The sequence below is a fragment of the Apium graveolens genome, chromosome 10, assembly GCF_009905375.1.
Source record: "Apium graveolens cultivar Ventura chromosome 10, ASM990537v1, whole genome shotgun sequence".
Taxonomy (NCBI): Eukaryota; Viridiplantae; Streptophyta; class Magnoliopsida; order Apiales; family Apiaceae; genus Apium; species Apium graveolens.
Genome location: NC_133656.1, coordinates 226,704,979 through 226,713,711, shown reverse-complemented (window position 1 = coordinate 226,713,711; position 8,733 = coordinate 226,704,979). Strand labels below are relative to the sequence as shown.

Genomic DNA, 8,733 nt, shown 5'->3' with positions numbered 1-8,733 from the left:
ATGCTCATTCATACTTGAATCCGCCAAAAAATCGAAAACAATTCCTATACGGTACAACTTATATAAATTAATAATTTCGGGACTTGTAAAATTTATTAATTTAATGAAATTACTTGAATTGAATTATTCTTTCATTAAATTATTTCATAAGTAAATCTGATTTGACACATTTATCACAAAATAAAAAAATTAAAATTTTAAAAATTACACGACCAGCTCCAATAAGGCAATAAACAGCATGCATCAGCCAGCCTCCGTCCCAACATAATAACAGAAGCAGAAGGGTTGCAAAGATTTGGCAGCATTTAATAATAAATAGTGATAGAGGTAACAGATATATCTACAATAAAAAAAATGTCTGCATGAATTAATGAGTCATAGCTTCATCAAAAGACACCCCACCCCACCCCATGTTCTCTCTCTCTCTCTCTCAACACTCTCTCTATCTCTCTCTTAAACAAATCAAAAGAAAACAATCTCTCTCTCATCTCTCTCTGCAGCTACAGTATATAGTTTCATCTCTATCCTATATGCTTGTGGGTACTTCACATAAATTGTTTAGGTGGTTTGTTGAGCTTGCTTAGCTCCATCTATACACTTTCTAATCCACTCTATCTTCCACCTCATCTCCACATCTTAAAGTTCAAATCTTTATTAAACCCTCCATTAGCTACACTCTAATCTTGTTTTTGCACTATTTTAAAGCTCCTATCTTTGATTTTCTTGAGCTGCAAAGTGAAGAGTATCTTATAAACTAGTGTATTTTAATTATTATTATTATTTTGTTTGCTTTTTGGTCATGTACTATTAGATTAGATCCCTTTCACCACTTGCATATACACATATCACACTCATGCCTTTCAATCTGTTATTCATATTAAGTGTGTCTTTTTGAAATTTGACTTTATTCCATTTTTATTAGCAAAAAAGAATCTTTTTATTATTAGCAAAAGGGTTTTTAATTATACCATCTTTTATGTTTAGATGTTATTTCTCTTGTTAGTCTACAATGATTTGTGCTTTTAGTTTAAATTGTTGGTTTTAGACTTATCTAGTTCTTGAATCTTTTTGATTTTAATTACTTTCTTGAAGCTAGCTAAGTTCAGTTAGTTATGGGATATCTTGTGTTGTTAGTTTGTGTGTTAGTGGTTTTATCTATGTCAATTGGGAGTTTTGTGGTTGTGGATGGAATTGGTGCTAATTGGGGCACACAAGCATCTCACCAGTTGCCACCTGATAAGGTGGTTAGGATGCTGAGGGAGAATGGAATTCAGAAAGTGAAACTGTTTGATGCTGATTACGGGGCTCTGAGAGCTTTACGGAATACTGGCATCGAGATTATGGTTGGAATTCCCAATGAGATGTTAGCAACTCTGGCTTCGAGCCCGAAGGCTGCTGAGAAATGGGTGTCGAAAAATGTGACTGCTCATTTGGGTGGTAATGGTGCTAACATCAGGTTGGCCCCTGACTATCTAGTTTGTTATATTTGTCGTAGATTTATGTGCTCTATAGGTATATGATTAGCTAATTGTTATTTTTAGTTGATTTAAGAAGCTAGTTTGTGACAATTATGCTATAGCGATATGTACAAGCAGTTTGCTAGTAAGGCTGTTGCTTAATTTTGGATTTGTATTTTTCACTATGTCTATTTATTTCAGCAAATACTTAATAGCATATCATGTCGAAATCAATGATAGTTTGTGTATATTCTTATTCGATTGTTTCTAGGGGGACAGCTTGAGATTGCATGCATTCTAGTTTTTGCCTTGTCTTTCCAGTGGAAGATTAAAATCCAATAAGAAGATGAATTTTAACCTCATCTTTTTTCTTAAACTAGCCATTTCCATATTTGGGAAGCTTAAGAACCTTATACCAAAGATAATGCCTTTAGCGTTTAGAACAAGTCCGGAAGTATATACTGTGCAAGTAAAAGTAAGAACCAAAAAATTTGGACGTAGTCATCGAGTAATGTGGACATTTCAAGCCAGGAAAAACCTATATCCCGCCTGTGTAATATGTTGTCGAAAATTCATGTCATCTACAGCTTTGTAATTTTTTATATATCCAAAAATTGTATATCTGTGTGTTTCTTGGAAATTGTAACCATCTAAGTAACAGATTAAAATATAGCTTTTGATGGCTAGCTTGACGGACCTCAAGTTTCATCAGAAAAAAAAGCATTAGGAACTTACTTCACTGTTCTTTATTACACTTTGTAAAAAGGTAACCGGGTCAAATTAAGGTAGAGGAAAGCTGTAAATAAGAATGTGCTTTTGTACCTGCAAAATTACTTGACTGCTTACTGTTACGATATTGTAAGGTAAATTATTAATTCAGCAATAGGTCGTTAATCCTAAATAATACTTCCTTTGTACAGCAAAGAGTATGATCTTATCTGTATCTACTTTGAATGTGATCTTTCTCTTGACAAGACAGATTTGGTGTCTTTCACAGAGTCAACTAGGTACCTCGTATTGCAAATGATAATAAAAGTTCTACAGTATTTATCAATGATATTCTCTGCTCTTCCTGAAGCAATGAATGTGCAATGATGTGGAATTCATTATATTTGGGTCTGCAGATGTTTAGAGTAACTTTGAGCCTTTCTCATCCAACTCGTCTTTTTATAACAATCACAGGTATGTTGCAGTTGGAAATGAACCTTTCCTGGAAACATACAATGGAAGCTTCCTCCAGACTACCTTCCCTGCTCTGCGAAACATCCAAATTGCCTTGACAAAAGCCGGGCATAGCAGCCAAGTGAAGGTCACTTGTCCCTCAAATGCCGATGTCTATGAGAGCTTGACCAGTAACCCGTCAGGCGGTAATTTCAGAGCTGCAATCCAAAATTACATGTTGCAGATTGTCAAATTTTTGAATGATAATGGCGCTCCATTTACTGTCAACATATATCCTTTTATAAGCCTTTACACAGATTCTAACTTCCCCATTGAATATGCTTTCTTTGATGGCAATTCGTCTCCTATAATTGATAACGGGGCAAGTTACAACAATATGTTTGATGCAAATTATGATACGCTTGTATGGGCATTAAAAAAGAATGGCTTTCCAGATATGCCGATCATAGTGGGAGAAGTTGGTTGGCCTACGGACGGGGACCGAAATGCCAATTCTATGCTAGCTCAACGATTCAACCAAGGGTTCATGTCTCATATAGCAGGTGGAAAAGGAACCCCGATGAGAAATGGTCCAATTGATGTCTATATGTTTAGTTTGATTGATGAGGATGAGAAGAGCATTCAACCAGGGAATTTTGAACGACACTGGGGAATATTCACCTATGATGGGTTACCAAAGTATGCCTTGAACCTTGGTACAACAAATTCAGGAGTCTTGGTACCAGCAAGAAATGTGCAGTATTTGGAGCGCAAATGGTGTGTGATGAAGCCATCAGCATCACTTGATGACCCTCAGGTGGCACAGAGTGTGAGCTATGCTTGTGGGCTAGCTGACTGCACATCCCTTGGCTACGGGACATCATGTGGGAGTTTGGATGAACGCGGGAACGTCTCCTATGCATTCAACAGTTACTACCAGAAGAATAATCAGCTTGACACTGCTTGTAAATTCCCCGGCCTGTCGATGACCACAAAAACAGATCCATCAGTTGGAAGTTGCAGGTTTGGATTGATGATCCAGCCATACTATGCAGGTGCTGGGAGGACATTTGGCTGTATCCAAAAGAGATGGAGTTTCCTGTCTGCTGCTATAGTGATTCTCTTGACAATTCTTTAAGTTATCTTTACATTTGTAACTGTTTGTAAACTCTTAGGAATCGTAGGTGACAGACTATTCGGTGAATAGACTGCAATATTCAAATTTTGCATCCCTCAAATGAAACGCTGAAACTCTTTAAAATCTAGCATAATTTTCAAAGTTATATAATGCCAAGATTTTGCTCCTATGCTTATTGTAAGCTATGGTAAGTTGCCTCTTTATCCTATCAGAAGAAGCTTTAGAACTTCAGCCATGAAAAACACACTGATGGAAAGTACAGTGGAAGATCAAAGGCAAAAGAAGGATAGCGTGATATTGTCCCCTTAGCATGCTTACACTGATTTTTAGGTAATTTTTTCGTGTAAGCGCGGCAAATTGTTTTCAAATCACAGACCTTATAGGACAATTCTCCAGAGTTAGCAAGCTTGCAGTTGTCTCGCTCTTGGAGCTTTGTGCTTGCTTTTTTACTACTTACATGCCCAGGCTACCTTGTTCCAGCATTGGTACCAACAATACATAGCAATGTATAAGAATCTGGGGAATTCATAGTTTATGATGCAAATAATAAAAATGGATCTGGTAAAGTAACCAAATCCATCCAGATAAAAAAAGTGTTTAATTTGCTTAGTAGTGACCGGTAATACGAATATATCATTAGGAAGCCCTTAAATCACATGTTGTATTGCTGCTACTAAGGGCGACAATCAGGTCATAACAGGATGTAAACCATAGAGGGAAAAAGCTTCCACCATTACACAGAGATGATGGTCCCTATTAAAAGCATAATGTAGCTATCACAATTGCCAATATAGTTCTATTTTGCCACAAGCCCTAGGGCCAGCTACACATTACATATTGACGTTTATTGCTATTTCCATTTTCCACTCGATCCTTTTTGAGTTGCAGGCGCTGCCATAAAATCTAATATCCAGTTATCTGATTCCTTTATGAAAGTTTCATTAAACGGTAAGTTTTCCCAAAGAAATGGTGGTTTCTCCGGTGCAAAAGATGGAATATATGGCTTCGTTTCTGATGCATTACTAGCAAATTCTAGTTCAGGGCATTCAGGCACATGTTCTATCAAAGACACATTAGACATGACAATAGGTTCAGGACAGACCTTGTGAGCAGCCATTTCACCAGGATCTAATTGATATCGCACAACTGGTTTGTCAATCGAATGACAAGCTGTTGACAACTTTGAGGAGATTTTCATGTCAGGAACTTTATCTGTTCCCACGGAAGTAGTTTCTTCTACGATACGTAGAATCTCTTCAATTGACTTGGAACCAATTATCTGACTGGCAACCCAGGGCCTTCTATTGTTTGGAAAATTACACGGCCCTCCCACTCCATATATACAATATGCGGCATCATCATAAGCCTGAGCAGCTGCCTCAGCTGTATTATGAGATCCCAACCAGATCCTTTTCTTTGTCTTGGGAATGCGTATTTCTGCAACCCATTTTCCATCTCGCAGTCGAGCGCCCTTATAAGGACCTCGAAGTCGTTTGGCACAAGTCTTTTGTGGAGTTGAGGAGGATATTTTATCAGCTTCCTTGGATAGCGCCATGCTCAGCCTACATTCCATGCCAGTACATATTCCTGTCGGACAATGGTCATAACTTTTAGGCGAGGAGCAAGTTTGGATACATATATACTGGCTAAAATCTTTATAAAAGGAATTAGAGAAAGAGGAAAGGTAAAGAGTTAAAGCTTAGGATTTTATTAATGCGAGCATAAGAAAACTTTTCCAGTGTTATAATTATGTGGCACCTCAATAAGGATATAGGATGGCATTAGCATAAGTCAACACGTGACGATATTACATGTAGCACGTTTACGCCTAAACTTGACAAGTTGTCCTTGTTGCATGAAGAACATTTGGAAGGATATGATGCTGTTTACTCAGTCAATCAATCTATTCTAAGTAGGTTAGAAATAATCTTCTTTTTCTAATTCAATCACACAATCTCGTTAATGATACAATGCATGCATTAGTATAAAACAGCATGTGACAAAACTGTAAGTTTTGCAATGATGCCTGAACTTCACACAACGTTCTCCACCCCACGTAGGACATATGCAACATAATGCAGAACATTCAATCAACTATGAAGTGGATCAGTTCAGACATCAAATAAAATTTTGAATCAAATTAGGCATCCTGATGTCCCACTCGGAAGCAGAGAGCCTGTACTCTGCTCTTGCACTTGCTCTCAGGAGTAGAGAGCCTGTTTCCAAGAAAAAATTAAATCAAACTTACCCAATATATGTCTCACTCGGAAGTACAGATGAATAATACCTATGGGGGTAAGATAAAAACAATGTTGCCCCTCACCTGGTGAGGGCACCAGCAGCCCCCAGGTAGTTATTACTCAAAACATGGTATAGCATACCTCTTACACCAGCTCATAACAACACAAAAGAACTGCACTTGGCAAAATACACACTTATTCATTCAAGATGACCATGTACGAGACAAACTGATATCGACTTCCCTGTATTGTTCAAGCAAAAACTTAAGTGCATAAAAGCTATATCCACAATTGTCTATGAAACAACCCCCGTCACTGACAAGTGCATTGAAGAAATTGCCATATGTGATGAAAAAATTTACCCCCAAAAATAAAATAAAATTAGTTATCATGATAGTTGACGTAATCATCCTCGTATATTCACTTTATAGCAGCTCAACATACCAAACCAGAAATTATCTTCAAAAGTTATATTAGGGATCTAATATGTTTATTCATTAAAAAAAATCTTGGATTTGCAAGGCCTGTATTGGACACTATCAATGCATATATGTTACCATGATCATGGACAATACAAGGATGCCATGTGAAATTGAGACGCATTCAGACCCTTAAAAATATTCTTGACTTATTTTTTATTTTACATGGACTCCGTGTTAGGCTTTGGCATCAACTATCTCTAATTTGAGGATAAGGAAACATGTTGTGTCTAATAATCGATTGATGCATCGAATCTTTAAGTATAAACTATCTCGTGCATAGAACTTTAGGAGATAAAAGAACAGTGTATTAGATCACCAGTCTTAAAACTATCATCCAACCAAAAAGTTCAAACTCAAATTTACCTAGCTTCTACACGCATCATTCTTTCCTAATTGTGAAGAAAATATCTCACACAATTAGCAAAAGTTTTCATTCTATTAAGAAAGTTTTGTTTTACTTGTGACATGGATACATTATATCCCTCAAATCAGTGATAACACCTATACTTCCAGCAAATTAAACTTAATATACAGTATGTGACTAGAGTTGGTAGAAATATACAATACCAAGATTTTTCTTTGAAGAGAAACGGATGTGCTCTGATGGCAGTATTAATTCAAACGATTGTTTTAATAAATCTTTCAATACCCCAATGCAAAGTTTCACCCTTGGCTGTCTTCAAGATCCACTAAACAAATAACAATTTTATTAATAGCAGATGCAATTTACAAAACACACTAGCAATATACAATAACATTGTAAATTGTTTCACAGAGTCAGAGATCAGTCATATTTATATATTTAAAGTAAATACCACACAATGAGCTTGGCCAGACATGAAAATTTTGGGTCTTCAGCCTAAGAATTACATTTAAAAATTGAGACATTTTTATTAGAATTTTCAGCAGCTATGATTTCTCAAAAGTACCCAAATTGCTGAATAAATGATATACATTTGATGTCTAACAATATGAAAAAGCTACCTTACATGACAAAGAAAATTCAGAAGATAGTTATCTTGTCTACGAAGACGAAATTGGAGCTAAAATGTGTCGAGGTTTAACACAAAGACTATATCAGAATCAGGTTTAAATTATCACTCAATGCATACTAAGAAGGCAGGGTACAATGTAAAGTTCAAAGGAAGTTGGCACCTTAGTAAAACTGATCAAAAACATTATCTTCAATCAAATGAGCAGCTTCATGTTTGAACGAGATGTATCGCACATCATCCCATGTCTTCCTTCCATTCCATTTCTTTTCCACGACTCAATCATAAGAAATTCCTGGTCACTACGCGAAGACACAAAATATTAGATGCGGGAACTAAAATAAAAATAAAACTTATGTTTCTTTTTTATTTTTTTGTTATAGTGTTATTTAACTTTTTTTAGTTATAGAGGGGACTTTGCCCCCATGTATCCCTACAATAGTAGCTCGACCCACCATAAGTATGTTAAGTTTCTGACAAACAAACCGTTTTAGATTAATAACGGATGACTAATATTGTGCTTGGGTGAGATGAATGAAAATGGAAGGAATGGAATGAAATTTGAACTATAACATGTATAATTGTTCACATTTTTCATTCCATTCTTATCATCATAAACTAGAGTTATAACACACCCATTTAGAGAAGTAATGCTACATTCTTTACCACTACCTATTTTCTTCACAATTTCTATCATAAAAAATTTGCACTCCATCATATTTTTTTCTCAAATCATCCCACCAACCCCTATTTTTTGTCAAAAAATTTATTCATTCCATTCCAATTCACCCGACCAAACACAACATAAGAGAATTAGAACTACACACTAAACGCTTGAGAAGTGAGAACTACTCCGTATACTTTCTGTGCATGCAAGATTCGTTAGACTAAAACTTGGGCAGCTATATATATTATAGAATGATTTTTATACTATTTTGTCCGTGTTTATACATAATTTTCTATCCTCCTCAGTTTCATTGACACAAAATTAACAAAAACTCAAACCCACAAATTAGGGATCTTTATGAATAAAATTACTGCACAAGTCTAACTAACAAATTGAATGAAAAAGAAACCTACATTCACTTAATGAAAAAATAATACATAAAAGTTATACTACCTTGTTGTCGAAAATATATATTTTAGCAGTAGTTGTTTCTATGGCATCTGCTCTAACCTTCTTTTAACGTTATAGAACAGTTGCCCCTGCACAAGCAGACTGGGATTCACAAGTATATTCTGTAATGCTGGGAGACTCCACTA

General features: G+C 35.9%; 1 protein-coding gene across 1 annotated transcript; it reads left to right on the top strand.

The window, feature by feature from the left end:
- Window positions 1-360: 360 nt before the first annotated feature.
- On the top strand, window positions 361-3,925 carry LOC141689995 (glucan endo-1,3-beta-glucosidase 6). The gene is made up of 2 exons (XM_074494557.1): window positions 361-1,456; window positions 2,640-3,925. The coding sequence occupies exons 1-2, from the start codon at window positions 1,113-1,115 to the stop codon at window positions 3,754-3,756; spliced, it is 1,461 nt and encodes a 486-aa protein (XP_074350658.1). The 5' UTR covers window positions 361-1,112; the 3' UTR covers window positions 3,757-3,925.
- Window positions 3,926-8,733: the final 4,808 nt, after the last annotated feature.

What these genes read in the sequence shown, in the direction of transcription:
- LOC141689995 (XM_074494557.1), top strand. Translation starts at nt 1,113, where the DNA reads ATGGGATATCTTGTGTTGTTAGTTTGTGTGTTAGTGGTTTTATCTATG. An exon ending in GGTAATGGTGCTAACATCAG is followed by an intron (nt 1,457 to 2,639) that starts GTTGGCCCCTGA and finishes TAACAATCACAG; the next exon opens with GTATGTTGCAGTTGGAAATG.